This window comes from Mytilus californianus, unplaced genomic scaffold (assembly GCF_021869535.1).
Source record: "Mytilus californianus isolate M0D057914Y unplaced genomic scaffold, xbMytCali1.0.p SCAF_10, whole genome shotgun sequence".
Classification (NCBI taxonomy): domain Eukaryota; kingdom Metazoa; phylum Mollusca; class Bivalvia; order Mytilida; family Mytilidae; genus Mytilus; species Mytilus californianus.
Window position 1 is genome coordinate 5,477,666 of NW_026262582.1, and position 23,406 is coordinate 5,501,071.

Sequence of the window (23,406 nt, forward strand, 5' to 3'; positions counted from 1 at the left end):
TTGCTGCTTACAGTTTACATATATCTATAATAATATTCAAAATAATAACAAAAAACTGCAAAATTTTGTTAAAACTACCAATGCGGTGGCAGCAACCCAACAATAGGTTGCTCGATTCGTCTGAAAATTTCAGAGCTGATAGATCTTAACCAATTGAACAATTTCACTCCTTGTCAGATTTGCTCTAAAAGCTTTAGTTTTTGAGATATAAGCCAAAAACTGCATTTTACGCCTATGTTCTATTTTTAGCCATGGCGGCCATGTTTGTCGATGGATCAAAACTTCGGATACAAATTATAAACTAGATACCCTAAGGAACATTTAGTTAAAGTTTGAAGGTAATTGGCCCAGTAGTTTCAGAGGAGAAGATTTTTAAATGTTAGCAAACTTGATGAACAAATTGTGTAAAATTGTCTTTAAAAGGCAATAACTCCTTAAGGGGTCAATTGACAATTATGGTCATATTAACTTTTTTGTAGATCTTATGTTGCTGAACATTATTGCTGCTTACAGTTTACATATATCTATAATAATATTCAAAATAATAACAAAAAACTGCAAAATTTTGTTAAAACTACCAATGCGGTGGCAGCAACCCAACAATAGGTTGTTCGATTCGTCTGAAAATTTCAGAGCTGATAGATATTGACCAATTGAACAATTTTACCCCATGCCCCTGTCAGATTTGCTCTAAAAGCTTTAGTTTTTGAGATATAAGCCAAAAACTGCATTTTACGCCTTTGTTCTATTTTTAGCCATGGCGGCCATGTTTGTCGATGGATCAAAACTTCGGATACAATTTATAAACTAAATACCCTAAGGAACATTCAGTTAAAGTTTGAAGGTATTTGGCCCAGTAGTTCCAAAGGAGAAGATTTTTGAAATAGTTTACGACGACAGACGACGACAGACGACGACGACAGACGACGATGACAGACGACGGACGACGACGGACGCCAAGTGATGGCATTAGCTCACATTGGGCCCTTCGGGCCCCTGTGAGCTAAAAAGCCGACAAGTCAACAACAAAACAACCAATGCCAAGGCCAACAAGATATTTAACGAAACGAAAAGAAACAGTCCATAACATACTACACAGAAAACTAAAGATTTACCAGCATTATCCCTACCAAAAACATGGAGGGAACTTGCATGTTCTGGGTGAGTAAGCAGATTTTGCCTCCTCAAATGACACCCGCCGTGTTCATCATATTAAATAAAATGTCGGTGATAACTCGCATATAGGGATGTAAATGTTTTCGCGGTGATGATTTTAAAGTACCAATACATTATGATTGTGCCAATTAAACCAACAGACTAAACATTCCATCAGATCTTTTATAAAAAATACAAATAACATAATAAATAATGTTAAATATTACAATGTACAATCCTGAACATAAACAAAATGATTAGAAAGAACTTTGGCAAAACTGTTCATGGAGTATATTAAGTCAGACATAAATGGAATACACAAAAATATGAATAGGAGACAAGTCATATGAATCGAATTTCCTTTCAAAAAGGTTAAGAAAATTAGTAAGTCCACATCTTAAGAATTACATGAAATAGTTAGACTTCTATTTTGTTAGATATAGAAAACAATGTTTTGTTTATGATATGTTAATCTTGAGGTATATTTCTGATTGAACTTTTTTTTCATTTATATTTGTAAATAATTCCTGGACTTATCCTAAATAAAATTTATCAGCATGTTTAACGAGGAAACTTTATGATTAGAATGGCTCAAAGATTAGTTCGCCTCAATCTTATTTAGAAACAACTTCAAATGGTGTTTCTATAGGAAAACGGACTGAAAGCTACAAGGCTATTTCTATTTTTTCCAATATATATGTGCACTGAAAAGAGTTTTAATCTCATTCTATGTTTGTTTTCATCTGAATATATCAAATATCCAATGATCAATCTTTAACCGGTTAATACATTTAATGTAAAAACTCACAGTGATCGTACACACGGCAAAAAGGTCATTTGGACAAAAAAGTCGAATACTTAACTTTAACATGTTTAAGATAGAATATTTGTTTACCCTTTTACAATATTTCCCAATTCAGCAATGTGTCGTCATTTTTTTTTTTAATAATTCTAACTAATAGCTGTAGAACAGACGTAGTTAATATAAACAAATAAACAAATTTGAATTAAAGGAAAAAATCTAACAGTACATTTAACAATTGTTACTTAAGAAAGCGCATTATGTTAAAAATACAATTAATCAACGTAAATGCAGTTCACTACATTCATATGTTTTTACATTACTAGACAATGGAATATTATTACTGGCCATACATTTAAATAATTCATTGCACATCACTACAGGGATAACATATTGAGCAGGACGGACTTAAAAGACTAGATTGGTCCTCTTTTACCGTGTGGGACAGTCTCTTTTCATTACACACTTCTTGTTTAACAAAACTTGTCCCTTAGGACAAAGGCATTCTGGGGCACATGTGTCTCTACAGATTTTTCGCCTTGAGTATGAATTATCGCAGGTTCGTTCACATTTCTTTGTACATTTTTTGAAACGTGCACCTTCTGGACATTGATCTGAAAAACAAAGGTCACATTTAGTATTTTAGTTATGCACATGTTTTAACGAAAATACCGAAATCAAAGATACTTTCAAAAAAAGGAAAGCCAATAAAAACCTGAGAAAATCAGATGTTAAACTAAATCAACCAAGGGAACGAATAGAAAACAAACGACATATTCTTGACTTGGTACAGGCATTTTCCGAAGAAAATTGTAGGTTACACCTAGTTTTATAGCTAGCTAAACCTATCGCTTGTATGACCGTTGTTTATAGTTTCGTTATTTTGACAAAATAGGGTGAGCAACCCGATCAGACATAATTGGTTAATGTGAGAATAATTGGGATCCTGCAGCCAAAACTGTGTGAACATACAAATCAGGTATTTCATTTATGGTTGAATGATTATATCAAGCGTTCGATACTCGTTATTCTACACCAAAAATTATCATCAAACAAAGGTGAAATGAACTTTCAGTGAGAAGTATTACGGTGGCATCACTTTGTGTAGCCATATCTTTAAATGCAAGATTTAAAGTTTTCTTCTGTACTTGTTAGACAGAATAGACGAAATTCCACAAGATAAGATAATACTGCAGCATTTGTTTTATTGAGCTTGTTAGTATGATATTACTAAGCCTTTAAATAACTATGGACTGAAACCAAATTTATAACGTCCCCGAATATATATGACTGTAAAATACATGTCTTCTTTTGTTTTAAATACTTTTCCACATTTTTATGTTTCTATACTTTCTTAATTGTCATTTTGTCTGAATCGTAGTAAACTATAAATAGCATATATGTAACAAATTAAATACTTTTAGAACAATTAACAGCTCCTACATTGTACTATTTTCAATGCATTGATTTTGTACAATATGTCTACTTGTTTTCATCAACATTATACTTTTCCTATTTTGAGTTGAAGTAGTTAAACAAATGAGCTGCGTCGGATAGAAATCTACCTCATGTAAATGAATATCAATACATCTGTTAACCTATTTCAGGTTGAAAAAATCTCTACGAAAGTCTGAAACTGTTTGATAATTCAGTTGTTATAAGAACCCAACAAAGTTATATCATATTTTAATGTTCCAAAATCAATCAAAGTCTTATACATGTACGTGCATACGTGCACTTGCATAATGTCGATTTCTATCCGACGCAGCTTAAATAATGTTTAAATTTGTCTTTAACATGTTGCAAATCCAAAGATTTATGATGCATGTCCTGGTTCTTTTATTTGTTCTTTTTATATTTAGTTACACAAAATACAGATGATTAGTAAATGTATTCCGTTTAACTTTCATGTAAAAAATGAGTCACAAAGGCATTAGAAACCAATAATCATGCACGTGTTTGTAAAAATATTGTTATATGTAACTTAACATTTGACATGATGAATTTCCTATGTCATTTTGACAAATATCATGTAAAACATAATGAAAGGTCTGTATCTCATCATTTACGGTCTTACAACTCTTGAACTTTGTATATTCTTTCTTTTGCTTTCTAGTTATTTTGATTCGAGTGCCTTTGATCAGTCTTAGGTAGACGGAACACGCGTTTAGCGTACCAAATCATAAGCCTGGTATCTTTGAAGAGTTTTTTAGTAATTTATTGTAACCTCTAACTCCAATATTAACAAGGATGAATTCAAATCAAAATATAAACTCACGTGGACAAATTATTTCTTCATCCCACTTGGTTGAAATTCCAAAGCGTGAACACGCATGTGCATAAGCTTTGAATGATTCACATGCACATACTTGATCTTGTGGACAGTCGCACATATCCGTAATACATGACCTAAAACATAAATTGACTTCCAATATAAAATATCATTTTCTCAAATCCCCTGAGCATCATCTGAATGTTCTTGCGTTTGTTTGTACTGTATTCCTGTCACGTAGTGTTGTCATTTAGTGGTATTTTTAACATTGCCATATGAACGAGCGGTTTGGCTAGCCATAAAACCAGTTTCAACCCACCTTTTATTTTCTTAAAATGTCCTATACCAAGTCAAGAATATGGCAGTTTTTATCAGACAGTCCGTTTCTATGTATGTTGGCGTTTACTTTTGTTGTAGTTCAGTGTTTCTTCTGTTCCGTTGTTTTCCTGTTATAGTTGACGTGTTTCCCTCGGTTTTAGTTTGTTACCCGGATTTGTTTTTGCTTAATAGAATTATGACTATTAAACAGCGGTATACTACTGTTGTCTTTATGTATACACAGTAGATAAATTGTGTTGAAATGGTTCTTTTCTATGTTTTTACAATGTAATAAGCAAGTATATTATTTTCAGATTATCGTTGTTTATTCAATTGATTTGGGACTATTTTTCATCTTCATGTACTAGTCAAGACAGCTAGGAACTATTTCTACCACTGAAGACCACATTGAGAAAACAAAATAAAACACACGAAAAGAATGTTAAAACCTTTACATATCATATATTTTATTGATAGGAATTAAACGCCAAGAACACAATTTTCAAGATATACTTTGAATTAAGAGAACAACAGATAGAAATCGGAATCATTTATTTACATTACTACGATTGGGTCTGTACTAATACTAATGATTGATTACCAATCCAGGAAATTCATCCAACAAGCAACCAGCGCTTAACTAACTGTAGATGGTATATGCTGTTTGTAAATATTCACGTTCTAAGTTTCAAGTTATATAAGAATGGTTCGTCCAAGCAAACTATATGCGAAGATGGTTGGTTTGTTGCTCAGTCTTAAATTTTTTGTATGTAGTGTGTGTAAACTGTAGTTTGTTGTTTTTCAATTGTTGTTCGTATTTTACGGTACACGTCAACACTAGACAAGATTATAGTTTTCTGTAAATTAAAGGATCGATATTTATAAAACTTACCTATAATAAGGTCCAACGTCTACCCTGCGTCGACACTTTGTAAACATGCTTCCCAAAATAGTACTACATTCAGTCTTAGCTCTTTTCAATGCATGTTTTTCCGTATCACAAGATGGCAATTGGGTCTCTTGTTTATCTACAATCGCACATGCAGCCCTACTGCCAACTCTCCAAGTGTCTCCGAATTCTTCACTATTTTTGTAAACTTTCTGGTCTCTTCCACGCATGTCATCATCAGCATTTCCGTTATAGTTACCACACAGTCCCGCCATTTTAGTTCTATAACGACTAGCAACAGTGACTTCTACATAACTATGACCGTCCCATACTACTTTAAGACCTATATTTGATTGAAAGACTATGGATTGTCCCTCTCTAAAAAGTTTAAAATGAGGCAATTTAGTAAACGGAAGTCGCACCCTTTTCCTGTTTACTTTTACTACCCGTTTTTGATGAAGTCCTACTTTATGTCCTGATATAAAAATGGATAACATTTTAGTCCACGTGAACCACGGCGATGTTCTCGCCTCGTTCCTGACCCGTATAGCAAATGATTTACCCGATTCATCTTCTGCCAAGAGGTATTTACATGGTCCTTGGAAATTAAAAATCTTTCCATCGAATGTTCGGTAATGAGGATCGCCATACACAGTGCAAACACCCTCAACTGCAATGATAAATGGAGAATTACAAATATAGATATATATCTCTGTTAAATTACACTTGAATTCATATTACAGGTAATGGTTTTAGTATGACCAGTTCAAAATCAAGTTACTTTTATAAAACAAAAATAGTATACATAGTTATACACACTTTCTGCATACATGTATATAATTTACCACAATGTATTACAGCATTACTGGTTATGGTTATGGTTTAAACAAACTCAGAAATATTTCAATGCTACAGTGATAACGAGTCAACAGTAAAGATAATTCAACGTTTAGAGAGATATTTTTGCAAGCGAACATTAAACAGTGACACGCCTGGTTTTAACTGAAAACGTTTGTTATACTACAATTATATAATACAAATATCGAAAACAAAATTTTTCTTGTTTTTTAGGTATATTCAAAAGAATGTCCATACAACCTGACTTCTTTTAAAAAACAAACGCTCCAAACAAGACGCGGTACAACAATAGCTTAACATCAATTGTATCACAGCTTTCAGTAGTAATTACTTTCTCTAACATATACCTTTTTGTAGATCTAGGTGTTCAGTAACATAATTATATAAATCACCGGGAGTAACAAGTATATTTTGAGAACCGAGCTCAATTATCATTGTGATATATTCAATAATAAAGCACCTTGGAAAATACTAAACAAAGGATATATACATGTGTAAGCCCAATATTCATATCAAAATTCGCTCTTACCTTCTATGCACCGTGGACAGCATTCTTCTTTCACATATTGTAATTTATAGCCCTGAAAAAATATGAAAAGACTTGTTTTCCGTGGAAACGTTTTAAGTAAATTTAGGGGTACAGAACACTTTAGGAAGTTTACTCTTTAAGACTCAGCTGAACGTTTTAATCACATACTATTAGTAAAGAGAAAATTAAGCTTCTCAATGATCAAAATTAGTGTTTGTCAAACTGCTATATATCCAATGAAATAAGTCCTGTAAATTGTGTGATTAAAATTTCTTGACATTTTTATATTTTTGTCAACAGGTCAAAGTAAATACTATGTCAATTTTTTATGAAAATTAAACGAGACAAATCTATTCTAGTCAAGGTGTTTGGTACCCCTTAAAAGCCTAAAAATAACAATGTTAATAAAACTGTATACACATATAAGTAAGATATGTAGAGATAAATAGCAACATATTCTGTACTTATGTTATAGTATAATGAATAGCCAATATACTATTGAAAATGAACTAATAATAATTGCATTAACAATATATTATTGAAATTGAACTAGTGAATGGTCAGTATACTACTGACATTTGACGAATTACACATGTTCGTATAAATCTGAATTCGAATCTGTAATGAAAAAAATGAAATTCTAACATGACGTTCTTCAAACGCTTTGAGTACACACCCGTGGTAAAATATGAATATATTGTTTGGACTGTTCCAATCGTATCCTCCCGCGTCATATGCTTTTTTATGAATGAGCTACGCGACGTCATAGAACGATGACGTAAGAATATAAGCATTTTACGGAAAAATACACGCTTGTGAAACCGAAAATCATCACAACAAGGAAACGTAAACAGACGATGCTTAAATGTGTGATATAAGCCATTTTTTGCATACATATAAGACATATAAATACAATTATCATTTAGATTCATCCAAACCTATCTAAATATGTTATTTTAAATAGTTTAAGCATGTAATTTATTCAGTTTGCGCCGGTCTTTTACGTCAATTTAATAGTGCGTTTATTTATGGGAACGGCAAATAATGCCTTCATCTAGAGCGCTTCGATCCAAAACAATTGCCGTACTTGTCCTATTAGAATCGAAATAATTCATGGGGGCTTGAATATATCGCTCACGGTACAATATTTGTCATAAAGGGCCAACCCGTGGTAAAATCACGATATATTCAAGCCCCCATGAATTATTTCTTAAACAGCAATACTATTGTTCAAATATTCATAACTTATATGTTGATTTTTTTATGTTTCCAGTGTGTGTAGCAAAGTCATTTGCATATATTTTGTTGAAGTATAGTTCACAATATATTCTCAGACCTAAGTTTTGATTCTAAAAACATATTTTCAACCTAGCAGATACTGTTTTATCTTCTGTTAATCCTACTGTTGATTGTTTTGCTGGTATTGGAATAATCTTTTTTATTACAGTAGAAAACATTAACTGTATTTCTGAATAATAACCAGTTTGTCATGCTTTGTACTAATACATACCATTGGACACCAAAGAGTATTTTTAAAATTTCCCATGCTTTGTACTAATACATACCATTGGACACCAAAGAGTATTTTTACAATTTTCCATGCTTTGTACTAATACATACCATTGGACACCAAAGAGTATTTTTACAATTTCCCATGCTTTGTTCTAATACATACCATTGGACACCAAAGAGTATTTTTACAATTCCAAATGCTTTGTACTAATACATACCATTGGACACCAAAGAGTATTTTTACAATTTCCCATGCTTTGTTCTAATACATACCATTGGACACCAACGAGTATTTTACAATTTCCCATGCTTTGTTCTAATACATACCATTGGACACCAAAGAGTATTTTTACAGTATGTCATGTTTTGTACTAATACATACCATTGGACACCAAAGAGTATTTTAACAGTTTTCCATGCTTTGTTCTAATAAATACCATTGAACACCAAAGTGTATTTTAACAGTTTTCCATGCTTTGTTCTAATACATACCATTGGACACCAAAGAGTATTTTTACAGTTTTCCATGCGACACCTGGTAGCACCATCATCACAGTAACATGACATACATATATGAGGTTGCCACTTTTGTCCATCCTGCACATATATAAAATAAAAGTATCCTTTGGAAATTAGGTGAGTTTAAATCTCTTTTCTTGATTTACCTTCATCAGGAATGCTACAACCCACATAAATAAAGCCAGCAATGTGTAAGTTCCTAATACTACACAAAGAGATGTATACTAGTAAATAGAAGGGATTAAAAAAGAAATGCCAGCTCCATCAAAGGTCAACAGAGGGAGTTGGAACCTTAGTTTCCTAATACTTAATACATTTTGTCTATATGTATTTCCCCCTAGGCTTTAAGTAATATTTCAGTTATCATCTCTTAACTGAGACACAAGTCAGGTTTGATAAGATTGGAACCAATGATTCGAACCAGTCTTATCCTTAAATTTGCACTGTTTATTCGACTTGATTGTCAATTCACTGTCTCTTCTTGATTTTCCTTTTTCCCTACTTTTTTTGGCAAATGAGTCAGTCCTCTTTTAGTTTTTTCACTGTAATATGTTTTGCATTTCATAATGTTTGCCGATTTGAACAATGTTTTTACAACACGTGTTGAGCTTTGCCCAATTGTTTTGTAGATTACAAATTGGCTATTTAAACATACTATTTTATCCATGTAGTTCTTTGCATAATTGTTCTAATTTATTTACAGTTTTGTATGTTGAACACCATCTGTGTACCTGTTTATTCCCAAACTAGTGTCTTGTTTTTGTTTCTCATCTTAACTGGTCTTCTGTAATATTTGTCTCCTTTGTAAGTCTTTTGTATTTCACATTTTTGATCATCAGAACAAATTTCCCACACTTAACCTTTTCCTTATACAAATGTATATTGTGTTCTTTGCTCGATTTGTGTATTGTTCCAATTCACTTATTCAACATTTTAAGGATATCGGATTAAATTAAATCAGAACAGAATTTGGATTAGATATGAATTATGGGTCCTCAATGATATTCACCTTCGTACTTTATTTGGCATTTTTTTTTAGTTTTTTTATTCCGTTGTAACTGATGAGTCTTTTATAGAAGAAACGCGCGTCTGACGTATCTATGACGAGTTTACATAGAAAGACGAACCTGTTTATATGTACCCTTGTATTCACATGGATCTTTACTAGGACAAATTTTACAACAGGAATCTTTTGGTTGAAATGCTCTGTCCAGGGAACATGTCAAAGGTGGGCAAGATTCTCTCTCACAAATAGCAGTTCCTTCCTGTGAAGAGATGACAAATCACTCAAACTTATTTTATTAGTAGTACTTAATTGAAAGTAAAATCAAAAACTTTGTATTTTTCTGCAATATGATTTTCAAAAATAATAGCAAAAAAACATTACACAAAAAAAAATGGTTGATGACTTGCATGTACATAGAGACATTTAGCTGATAGTATGTACTAGCTAGAGACATATTTGCATGTTGCTTATTTTATTTTGCCCCTTTAGTTTTCACAATTTAAATGGAAATAATTAAAGTCTTTGATAACAGTACATACCCTCTCAATCAGAGAGATTGTTTTTTAATTTCAGTATACTGTTTTTAAAATTCTTGATAGACTTGTATATTACAAATACATTACTATAATTGAATGAGTTTTTAAGTCGAAATTATGTTATAATATGAAAAAACTCCCATTCGACCAAGTATGATTTGTATTTATGCTAATTCTTTTGTCGTTTAAAACAGATATTCATTCCATTACAAATATACTTCCATAAAGGCATTTTAAAATTTATACCTCAATATATCAACACAAATTCAACATGTTTATATGGCAAGAAAAAAAAGATCATTTATATTTAAAAAAACGAATAGAAATGAGAAAATGCATACATTTTACACAGATACTTTACAAATATACATGCTCAGATATACATCTCGTGTAAAAAGCGTGATAAAAGAAAGATATTCTGAAGTAACAAGAATAGAGCCAAATTCAATAAAATCACGAAATCTTGTTGTATATGTCAAAATATTAAGAATAAGCATAATGTTTATGAATGAATAATTACTATAGTCTCACCATACATGTACATTTTGTGCAGTTCCCTGGCATAAATAGCTGTCCTGTTTTGTAAATTTTATTTTGAAAGAAGCACCTCCCACCAGGTAAATTAAATATTCTTCTTTCTCCTGAAACAATATATGTCCAGTATAAAATGATGATCATGATTGTTTTTGTTTAGTTTTTTTTCGTTTTTGTTTGTATTTTTTTGTTCGGTTTTGGTTTTGTTTTGGAGGGGGAGGGGATACAAATGGTAAACGATACAATGAGTAATTATAATTATATTCTAACTGTGTCTTTCCAAGCAGGTGTTTTAATGTCTTATATAGGAGTTATAGATAAAAGTAAAACAACAAAAATATCGAACTCAAAGGAAAATTCAAAACGGAAAGTCCGTTTTCAAATGGCAAAATCAAAAGCTCAAACACATCAAACGATGATGATTCATAAACTCATCAAATAAAGGCAACAGTAGTATACCGCTATTCGAAATTCATAAATCGATTGAGAAAAAAACAAATCCGGGTTACAAACTAAAACTGAGGGAAACACATCAAATATAAGAGGAGAAGATACACGACTTTTAATGTAGTACGCCAGACATGCGTTTCGTCACTATAAAACGCATTAGTGGCTCTCGAATCAAAACAGTTGGAAAACCAAATCAGTTACGAAATTGAAGAGGATTATACAGAAAACATGGTAAATGAGTTGTCATTGCTATGGTCATAATTATAAATTAGCTGTTTAAAAAGCTTTGAATTTTTTGAAATACAAAGCATTTTCTATCCCAGGAATAAATAACCTTCGCTGTATTGGGCAAAACCTTTCGGAATTTGTGTATTTTGCGTACAAAAATGTTAATCCTGGTATCTATGATGAGTTTCTTATTCAAAATAGTTTTCGGCAAATCTGCCTTTACCTAAGGGTAGAAAAACATTGGTGCTTTGACATTTTCTGAGGAGATAATTTATAGGAAATTTGATATACCGTTTAAATAACATCTCATATCAACACAAAAGCGTTAACTACTGCTCAATTGATGTTTCTAGTACTTTGTCAGTTTTGTACATCCGTAGCTAACACTAAACTATAACAAATTGATCAACGTGATTCTTTAGTCCATTCGAATATTGCATTCGAACATTGTCATCGTTTGAACTTTCATGGATATATCTTATTTAAAAATGAAGTTATGACTTTTCAAAACCTGATTACGTACCTGAACAAACAGCACAGCATGATCCGTTTGGAGTATATATAACATTAGCTGGACAGTTTAAAACGGGACAAGCTTGCTTTTGACATACTATACTTCCTCTCTGTAAAACAGTAAATAAATGACTCATTAATTTGGTTAAATTTATCTTTTTGAATTCCTATATTTTGTCATTTTTTATGGATTTGCCCTTTTTGAATTTACCTTGGAGTTTGGTAATTTTTTTTAATACTTTTTAGTATATTCATGATATACTTCACGTGGAAGTTTAACACATGTGTTAATCCCTCATTTTTCCAATATCTTGCAACATGTGAAGCAGGATCTGCTTAGCAATCCGGAACACCAGACATAACCACCTGGTTTTTGGTGAGGTTCGTGTTGCTCGATTTGTTAATGTTGTTGATGTTTTCGCGGTTTTTAGTTTTGGCCACGGTTTTGTCTGTTTTTGTTCGACTTATTATATTTGATTGCCCCTCTTTTATCTTTTCTCTCTTCTTATACATAAATGTTAATTTAGAACTGTTGTAAGAACTGTATCCATGTTTTTTTAATGTTATAGTATTATCATGTATTCCATTATCGATCTCATCAAAATGGTTGTATGTATTGCTCTATGATTCCTTCAGTTGTTTAACAACAACGTTTACGCATATTGTTGCAGAGATTCTTGAATTGTATATAACTTTCAACATACGGCAATGATATTGTTTATTTTTAATTGTTTCGATCGTGCATTGTCCTGTGATTTCGAATTTTTATTCTCCGTTTAATATGGGTATTTTGGTATTTTCCTCTTACTTTCAAGTATTGTATGATTTTCCAGCAAAATGCAAGTCAATGTCATCATAATCACATTAGAGGGTTTAGGGTAAATTTGTATACATATAGTTTATACCTGACATAAGCACTTTGTACATGGATCTGAATTTAACGTGAAAGACTCTCCATCACTGAGTTGTTTCCCTTGGAAATTACATCCTAAAATAAAAATAAATAAATATATAAACTGTCTGTCTATAATATATTGTCAAATCATATACCAAAATAACATTTTATACATCATATTTGTATGAAATGAGAATATCAAGTGAAAGCATAAAAGATGAGTTGCACAACAGTGCCACTACAGTCTGCAGAACGGGAGATTGCTTCATATTTCCTATAAACAATCCCATAGAGCTAACTACTTCCAACAAGAGTTTACCTACTAAATACTTTGTTATGAACGAACTGCTACAAAATGTAGGTGAACAAGGATTTTAATACTTATATTTGTGCTAGAGTTGTCTTTCTTTATTCACTAAAAACTGTTAAACTAAAGATATAAATGTCGTACAACGTGTTTGCTATGTACAAAGAGAGAAAAGAAGAACATTCATTAATTGACGTTTAAGTCGAGGATATGTTCTGAATTTATCTTTATCAGAAAACTTCAGTGACATCTTTAAAAAAGATATGTTTAAACATCGGGGAAGCGAGAAATTAAAAAGGGCCTAAACGAATGAGCGAAACGTCAATGTCAACATAACAGTCACAAGCAGTGGAAGTAAAGTACCCTATGACGTTAATCATTTAAAATTAAACACATTCAAAATTTGTTTTTATGAGTTCTTTTACTTTGGACCCTAGCATGACTAAAAAAAGTATTTGAAACACATATATAGGCACTCTTTTGCTTAAGGAATATTAGACCTATTGTTTACTAAATGTATTTTCTTATTAGTTTGCCAATGTCATAAAACATTACAGCTTTCTTCTATGTGTGAAATTTTTTTTTTTTATTCTACTATATTTTTTTATATAGTCTGTTGATATGAGAGAAAATTTATGCATTGAATAGAAAGAAGTTAAGATAATTTGAGTTCCATCCAAAACGGGATGATGCGAGACTTACACTAAGGCACAGATTATCATTCGCCTCTCTTTATTTACTTAGAGTTGTCATGATAGTGAAATTCCATGTCAAATTCGAAAGTAAAAGATCCTTTTTTTCGCTGTCAACTTGTTTAGGTTAATTAGCCGTTTTCGTTTGCATTTAGGCGTACTGTACCCAGTTAGACATATCGTGTCCTATTGACGACGTCCCATTTGTTCTTCAAACAGACTAGTATAAAATGTAAACAAACCTTTTATAAATATGTACGTGGAATTTCAAAAGAATTTTTTGCTTTATCTACAGAAAATTATAATAAGGCATCGTATATAAACAGACCGTTATTGATACTTGTATGATAATCATTTTAACATGTATACTTTAAAATGTATACAGTCAGTCATCATTTAGACTTTAAAACAACCAAACACGATGAATTTCGTTAAATCTACAACACAAATATAAAAGCGCGGCTATTGCAGCTGGTATATGTGAGGGTCTGGATTGGGTTCACAGAATAGAGAATAATGGTTAAAAATATAAAAAATAGAGAAAAATAGGCATAAAAAATAATGAATAGAGAATAATGGGGTGCTAAAAAATAAAGAAGAGAGAATAATGGGGTGTTGCAATATAAAGAATATAAAAAAATGTGAACATAAAAATAAAGAATAAAGAAAAATGGCATAAAAGATTAAGGGAGCTGCCATTTGATTTTTATGGGGGGGGGGGGCTAGGATGAAAAATTTTGTCCTGCATTTTTTTTAGTTGTAATCTCTGTCCTGTCTTTTTATTTTTCACTCTATTCGGTCCTGCCTTTTTTTTTTTTAGTTTATCCTGACTTTTTTTTACATAAATTGTCATCCTGCCTTTTTTTTGCAAAGTGTCTCATCCCGCCTTTTTTTTTTTACTCAAAACTCCTGTCCTGCCTATTTTTTTCAAATTTCATCCTAGCCCCCCCCCCCCCCCCCCCCCCCCCCCCATAAAAATCAAATGGTAGCTCCCTAAAGAATAAAGAAATGAAGGACCTTCCATCCAGACCCTCGTATCTTAAAATCATGTTCTAACTTTGAGAGCACCAGTATGTCTCATTCTATGATTTTTCTGCCTTTACCTTGCTTTAACCGATTCAAATTATTTAATTTTCTGAGTAAAAATCTCAACTAGATCGCGTTGTATTTAAGTAGACATCAGTTATCTGCTGGTAAGTAAATATTTAGAATGGTTTGAATATAAAGATAAATGCCTTTTGTGGTCTGTTTGATGACGGTAAATTATAATGACTGCTCAAGAGACTCTATGAAGTACTTGTTTAAGTCCATTATATCTTTCGGTGCACACCCAGAGGGCGGGTGCAAGACTTTACAAACTTTTGAATAATAAAATGCATTCCAGGACTTACTAAATGGATTCACTTATTCAAAGAAACATTATTATTCAAGTACTTTTTATCAATGTAATACAAATTTTTATTGAAGACTCTTTATACATCCTATGGAATAACTCATTTTTATTCAAGACACGTTATACATCCTATGAAATAACTCATGATAGATACCAAGGTTACTCGCGTTTCAAAAGACATCTCAGTGGCGCTCGAGTCAAAACAGTTGAAAGGTCAAACTGCATAGAATTTCCACTAGTTCTGTTATGAATTAACTGGTTATAAAAAAAAACATTCATATACGGGATCTCTCTCTCCATTTTATATTCTTTTTTATGGAACATTAAGGTAATCAGATGATACAATATTATTTTTTACACTATTCAATTTATCGTGTCTTTACCCTAGCAGTAAAAAGACTCTCTTTGTTACCTTTTTCTCTTTTAGAGAAAATAGCTAGAATATACTAATTCCCAAATCATGTACACCAATTGATAACATGTAATAGCATCGTGCATGTTTAGAAAATGACTGTCCCAGTGAATGGTGTTTTTACTGTTTGCTAAGCATCAAAAATAAATTTGCTGAAATGTCAATCAAACAAACAAATTTAATACACTTTGACTTTGAGATGAAGAACATCAATAAAAGCTGTTCCTTTGCTTTTTTGTGTGTTTTGCTTTGAATGTACTGATTTTGTGTGATGAATGGATACTCCAGTTCCTTTCTTTACTATTAAACTTTCAAGATTATGTGATGGTTGGGTTCGTGTTGCTTCCGACTTTTTAAGACCCTCATGGGTAGTAGTCATTGTCGTTGAAACATCTCCGTATTACTAAAGTCTTTTTGAGACCCTCATGGGTAGTAGTCATTGTCGTTGAAACATCTCCGTATTACTAAAGTCTTTTTGAGACCCTCATGGGTAGTAGTCATTGTCGTTGAAACATCTCCGTATTACTAAAGTCTTTTTGAGACCCTCATGGGTAGTCATTGTCGTTGAAACATCTCCGTATTACTAAAGTCTTTTTGAGACCCTCATGGGTAGTCATTGTCGTTGAAACATCTCCGTATTACTAAAGTCTTTTTGAGACCCTCATGGGTAGTCATTGTCGTTGAAACATCTCCGTATTACTAAAGTCTTTTTGAGACCCTCATGGGTAGTCATTGTCGTTGAAACATCTCCGTATTACTAAAGTCTTTTTGAGACCCTCATGAGTAGTCATTGTCGTTGAAACATCTCCGTATTACTAAAGTTGATAGATTTTTAGTTCAATATGCAATATTTTTTAAACCATTTCGTCTTTTCTTAATTTCACCTTTGGTCATACAACTGTCATTCCTTCTTCGGATTACGATAATATAGTGTATCCTTTGTATTTTCCTGTGATGTTGACTGCATTTGCTAAAGTTTCAAATCAATTCAAGAAAAAAACAATCGATTGTTTTCCCTTAAAATCTCTCTCGGCTCAGGCGCGTTTAAAACAACAAAAAAATACAGTTATTATTATCATTATTGTTATTATTATCAATACTTTTATTAGTTAGCAGTATGTGGACGACCTTATACCGTATTGATATGCTGCTAGGATCTGCACAGGGAACATTATATATTGACCACACTGTAAACCATTTAGATTATGATGGAAATCGTTCAACGTGTACAGTGACTGGTACAGACCCGTCCCTTTTAATCTTCGGGTGTTTTTTGTGAAATAAAATCAATCACAATAAGGTGGCAGTCCGTCTTTTTCCAGGTATAAATCCTTGAAAAATTATCCCGTGTTTTCAAAAGTTGCTAAATCTGACACTGATTTGTTGCTTATCGTTTCACTGTAACAAAAACATACGTTTAATCCGTTGTGAAACCGCGCCTTGATTGTTAGTTTGTTCTTTGCTACAGTACAGCAATATCATGATGAAATTGACAAATGTATTGAGATGAACTTTAAGGTCCGGTGTATTATACATTCAATACCTTGGTGGAGGGAAAGTCTCTTCTCTTAGAAAGTGTTGCTCTTTGATTCCGAGACGTTCACCTTACAATACATCCGATTTACTCACCTTTACAAGAGCCACAGCACAGCCCAGGCGTGGTCACAGGGTCCATGCATGGGGTATAGCACTTCATTTCTGATCTAGTTATAACTCCAGCCTACAATGTGAAAATCATAAATCATCACTGTTGCCAACATTTAACTATTATTTAGTGTTTATGACAATCAAACAAAATATTACAAAACATATCGATCACGTGTAAAGAAACATATGTCCAAAATAGTTGAGGGTCTGAATTTATTGTGTGTGTGTGTTGGGGGGGGGGGGGGGGGGGGAGGGGGGGGTCTTCGTTTTCATGTCTGCATTCCTTAATTTATTATGCCCATAATTCTCTTTTCTTTATATTTTAACGTCCCATTATACTCTATTCTTTATTGTTTTTTTTTTTTCATTTTTCTTTATTCTTGTTTTCGATTATTTGTAAATATTCTCTATTTTGTTAACCCCATCCATATCCTCATATTTTTTGCTAAATAAGTAGAAACAAATATCTCAAGAGTCCAAATTCCTCACGACTAATTTTTTTTCAAATTTAAGTCTTCTTAAAACAGGCTATCTTTAATCACCATATTTCCATTGTAACAGTTGGTATTTTATTTTGGTTTTGATTTAAAGTATAAAAAAGTCAATGCTTAAAAAAGGCTACTGCAATGTTTTAACGATTTTAGCATATTTAGCGTACTATTAAAGTTAAGGAATGAGACGGGAATGTTGTTACTCAAACTTTATAGTATTGTATAAAATTTGTTTGCAACAGCACACTTAGCGCTGAGTAACATTTTAATTTTAATAATACATAAAATTGCTGAAATATCTTTCATATATATTTATTAGATTCTTTTTTCGGATACATGTATAATAATGATAGGCTGAGTGTTAATATTTAACATTCAGTAGCTACAAAATGTAATTACTTAAATTAGGGGTAAATATTTCTTTTGTAGATAAATGTAAAATTAATGTCATACAATTTTAAAGTCTAAACGTTAATGTTTTCTATACTTTTTTGTTCGAATATGCCCATTTAAAAGAGAAATTATAACAAACAAACAACTGCTATAGTTTTAATTGTTCAACATAGAAATACATCACCGTGTCTGTTTGATGAAAACCTATGCTTAAAAGCTTTCGGATTCGAAAGACAAATGACAAATCATTGTGTTACGCAAATCCAGCTACCTTTTTTCGTGCATCTTTTAAATTTCTAAAATACTTTCATTTAATTATACAGCTGTGTCTTTATAATTCACAATTTATTATTACTTCTTTCATGAACATTTATTTTACTTATTAAAAATAATATCACATATACACATGTAACAGACTACTTTTAAATTGCTTTTACATGTCTACTTTTTCATTGTAACTTGGCGATTTCAAATAAAATAATCCGTGGAGAGGATTATGGGGAAAATACTACAGATAAAATCAAATATTGTCCGATATTTGAGAAATTTATATAAAATTTAATCTGAAATTTGTTTACAATTTTATTTGTAAAAATACCATTTATATAACATACGTGTTGTATACATGTACGTCGACAAAATGGAATAAGCGTGATCTTTGTTACAGTTCAATTATGCTGTCTTTGTATATTATCATACAGACATGGAAATTTAAGAACTGATTTAAAAGTTAAAGATTGTGGTTAACAGGCTTACATGTTAATATTTTCTCTAGTATAAGAGTAAAGTTTTCATTCTAATTACATTTTTTACTGTTTCGTTTTTGTGTGTAAAAATACAGAATACTAATTTTTTTTTTTAGATTTTGAAATATGTTTTGAAATTTCTAATTTAATTTTTAATTTTGTGTTTTCCTTCAATTCATTATTATACGACCAATTCGGATAAACGTAGCAAGAAAATGTAATCAAAAGTTGAATAATTCTTTAGTTTTAATTTTCATATTTTCATTTGCCGTTAATTCATTGTTGTACGACCAATTGGGGTATTGGAAAAGGTTTTATTTTCCGATCTACAGGAAATCATACTTTTATAGTTGAATAATATTTCAAACTTATGGAATCAATTTATCTTTCTATGAAAATTATATCAGAATATTAATGGTTTTCTTATTTATCATTCAATTTTAAATTAATAAGACTTTTCTCATACAGTTTACAAGTTTGTGTCCTCATTCTTCCATTGGAATTTTAAGTAACCACCTTAAAATTAAATATCAATGTCCAAAAAACTTGACCAGAAAAGAAAATTGGCTATCTCGACCACTGTTCAAGGTTACAAAAACGTTTACAATGTAATTAAGCTTTAATTTCAAATTTTCAATCTTTGAAAGCTTAAACAGGCCTTTAAACAGCCAGAAGCCGAAAATTATAACAATCGAAAACCGGTGTCGCTAACCGCTAAATTGACAGGGGGTGTCTTGAAAAGTCAAAAACGATAATTAATAGCGAAAGTCATTTTCACAAACTTTAATTTTTCAATAATGAACTTGAAAAGAGGGTATTTAACAAGGACCATCGTCCTATACACGCTTAATTAAGAAAGTGAAATGTCCGGCTGAAAAGCTTTTGTTGTACACCTCGTGTTTAAGGGGTTGAGTCATGGTCTCTCAATGTTCCATTAGTTTACCACACTTCAAATGGCTAAACAAATTACACATTAGATTCTGTGATAAACTGAAGATAATAGAGTATTCCACAATGAATTTTCATGCTCTTTTGACTACCCTGAGGGATAAAAAAAATAACTAAAGAGAACTCTAGGATTTTCTGTCGTAGAATTCAATAGGTAATAGCTTGAATTTGTATATCTGTCCGTAAAGGTTTTTAAAAAATGTTAGTATTTGGAAATGAAAGTGTTAGAGAAATGATGTCATACAGAACCCTAAAATTCAAAGTATGTCCATCTACAGCTTTGTAATGTACTAATTATCATAATAAGTCATTCTGTTTAGCCATGATTTGAAATAAGTATAGCAAATAGTTTTAGTACATGTATGCACATTCTTATAAAATTCTAGTTCCATTCAATGTCGAGTGCATGCATGTATACATTGTATCATGGGTAAAGGAGAAGTGGGGTAACTGGCAATATACTAGTATCAAGACGACATTTTAACAACACGCAAACACACAATAATCAAACGTAAACACCCCTTCTGATGTTTTATTCTGCCATAGAGCCACGTATATATACAACTCGACATAATAATGCTCAATTTTTCAGGTTTCTGGATATACGCCACCTTTCAAAAATTATGGACCCACCCTTGAGAGTCCAAATTGTATCAATCCATTTTATGCTCCTTTTTTCTTTCTCTCTCCCTCACCCCCCCCCCCCCCCCCCAAATCTAATTGAACTAATCGAATAATATACATACCCTGCAGTGCAATGTAACACAAGGATCATCAGCCTCTACCCAGGACTGTCCACTATCAAATGCTTTTCCCTGGTACTGACAACGTTTACAGACCTCACAACACTGGTTCTTCTGCCACGGATTATCGAACAATATCATGTAACAACCTTCTAAACTCTGACACACTTCTCGCTCACACCGAACTTCACCGTTCTGAAATAAAAAAAAGTAGAACAGTTTTAAACATATAATAAATAAATAAATAAATAAGCAAAAAATGAAAACAAAACGTTATACATTCCATGCGTCCGGAGCGCTTTTCTGGATTTACCTTCACCAGGAACGCTCAAGGCCAAATATTTGAGAGCTAAGGATGTATAAGAACCGAAACAGTTAAAGAGCTATATTACCAAAAAAGGACCTTAAAAAATAGCCAAATCCATATAAGGTCAACTTTACCTGAGGAAGTTGAAACCTTATTTGCTAATAATTTCAAAATTTATTAACGGACAATTTTAGAAAGGTTTGTTATAAATCATGTCAGTACCGAAGGACTGACTACTGGGCTGATGATACCCTCGGGGACTGATAGTCCACCAGCAGAGTTATCGACCCAGTGCTGTAAAAAATGAAAACAACAAATCAAAAATTCCATGCGTCCGAAGCGCTTTTCTTGATTTACCTTCATCAGGAACGCTCAAAGCCGAATATTAGAAAGCCAAGGATGTATAAGAACCGAAACAGTTGAAGAGCTTTATTACCAAAAAGGACATAAAAAATAGCCAAATCCATCTAAGGTCAATTTTGCCTGATGTAGTTGAAACCTTATTTCTAATAATTTCAAAATTTGTTAATGGACAATTTTAGAAAGAATGCTGAAAAGAATGAATGTTCATTCTAAAATTAGAATATAATGCATGAGGCTCTGGATAGGGGGTCCTTCATTTCTATATCTTTTATTTTTTTTGTCATTTTTCTCTATTCTTTATACTTTTTGCCCATTATTCTCTATTCTATATTTTTTTTGTCCATTTTTCTCTATTCTTTATATTTTTTTCCCATTATTCTCTATTCTGTAACTCCCATTCACACCCTCATACAATGGGTGGTGGACAAGGAGGAAGCAATTCGTTTTTCCTCCAACCCGTGTTCTTTTTTTTCTCCAGTTTCCGTCGTCTTTCTATCCCTAATAGTATCAATATATAATAAGGAGATGTGGTATAATTGTCAATGAAGCAACTATCTCCACCAGAATTTGAATGACGTTGATATAAGCGATAATAGGTCACTGAACGGCTTTCGACAAATATTTCAATGGTTATGTTGAGTTGTATATACGTGGCTCTATGGCAGAGCGAAACATCAGAAATATTCTAGAAATTTCATTTATGGACAAACAATTCAACTTAAAAGTGGAGGTTATTTTTCTTCTCCTGGTAGAACGATTTTTGAACCGAAATCTCCTTATTCTAAATCTACATTCTATTTTTAATTATCATTTTATTCGCCTGGTAGAAAGATTCTTTACCTAATTCTCCTCAAACTAAATTTACTGTCCGATTTTTTATTCTGCTGGTAAAACGATTTTTTAATCGAAATGGCCTTAATCTAAATCTACACTCATTTATGAGTTCCATTTTTGTTATCCAGCGTCCCAATTTTAACAAATGCCTTATTGCTACTATCATTCCTTTATAAAAAAAATTACTCTTTGAGTTATCTTCACTTAAATGGCTAATTTGACAATTTGAATCGAACGAACACAAATATTTGATATTTGATAAATCAGTCTAAATAATGCAATAATACACTTATTCTTCTTTATTCTAATAAACAGCCTTATCCATTAATTGCCAATCTGTCTGAAAATTTGCATCTTTAAGCAAAGAACTAGACCTATTGAGAACTGTTATTTAACAATCCAAGATGGCGGTATACAGTTAATCTGCCTTAACAAATACCTTATTGATACTCCTATGACCCATCACAACTCATCCCCCACCACAACTATCACCACACATACTCTGCATGACAATGGTAATTGAGGTGTGAATGGTCTGAATGCGAAGGATAAATTAACATAATAAAAATAAAATGTTTGGAGGAATGCAAAGAAAATAATTTTAATATATTTTTTTTAATGTCGCTAGTCAGGGAAAATTCTGGACTCTGATATCTAAGAAGAAGAAGAAAAAGATGTTCTATTTCCTTTAAATGGGTTCACAAAGAGCACATTACAATATGTCTTTATTTAAACAACAACATAAAACAATGACAAAGTATACATACAAAGAAAAGAAAAGAAAAAGAAGTTTGAACATGAATGTACTACACACACATATATAAGTAAATATATATATACAAGTGTAATTTCTCCTTATCAGGCACTCCCTACCATGAAAAAGTGATATGATTACTAATATTGTCAGGCGATATAAAAAACAAAAAATGGTCAAACCTCGACTCTTAGAATTAAAATGTTATTCCCTGAGATAACTATGTTTATCTAATGCGCACGAAATTGAATAGTATACAGGCATATTTGCATAAGAATAGCAAACAAGTTAGCATATAAGAAGAAAAAACCCAGCCATTTAAGATCAAGTATGAGATAATGTATGTAACAGTATGCAAAA

General features: G+C 31.9%; 1 protein-coding gene across 1 annotated transcript in view; it reads right to left on the reverse strand.

Annotated features, from left to right (window-relative positions):
* Positions 1 to 1,318: 1,318 nt before the first annotated feature.
* LOC127717493 (BMP-binding endothelial regulator protein-like) overlaps positions 1,319 to 23,406 on the reverse strand; it is a 50,714-nt gene continuing 28,626 nt past the window's right edge. Inside the window, exons 3-13 of the mRNA XM_052223161.1 lie at positions 20,792 to 20,983; positions 17,450 to 17,540; positions 13,027 to 13,109; positions 12,132 to 12,231; positions 10,928 to 11,037; positions 9,982 to 10,119; positions 8,828 to 8,932; positions 6,824 to 6,875; positions 5,440 to 6,106; positions 4,236 to 4,366; positions 1,319 to 2,571 (exon numbers count right to left, since the gene is read on the reverse strand). Of these exons, the coding sequence (XP_052079121.1) occupies positions 2,390 to 2,571; positions 4,236 to 4,366; positions 5,440 to 6,106; positions 6,824 to 6,875; positions 8,828 to 8,932; positions 9,982 to 10,119; positions 10,928 to 11,037; positions 12,132 to 12,231; positions 13,027 to 13,109; positions 17,450 to 17,540; positions 20,792 to 20,983 (1,851 nt within the window). The 3' untranslated portion in view covers positions 1,319 to 2,389. The remainder of the gene's footprint in view (positions 2,572 to 4,235; positions 4,367 to 5,439; positions 6,107 to 6,823; positions 6,876 to 8,827; positions 8,933 to 9,981; positions 10,120 to 10,927; positions 11,038 to 12,131; positions 12,232 to 13,026; positions 13,110 to 17,449; positions 17,541 to 20,791; positions 20,984 to 23,406) is intronic.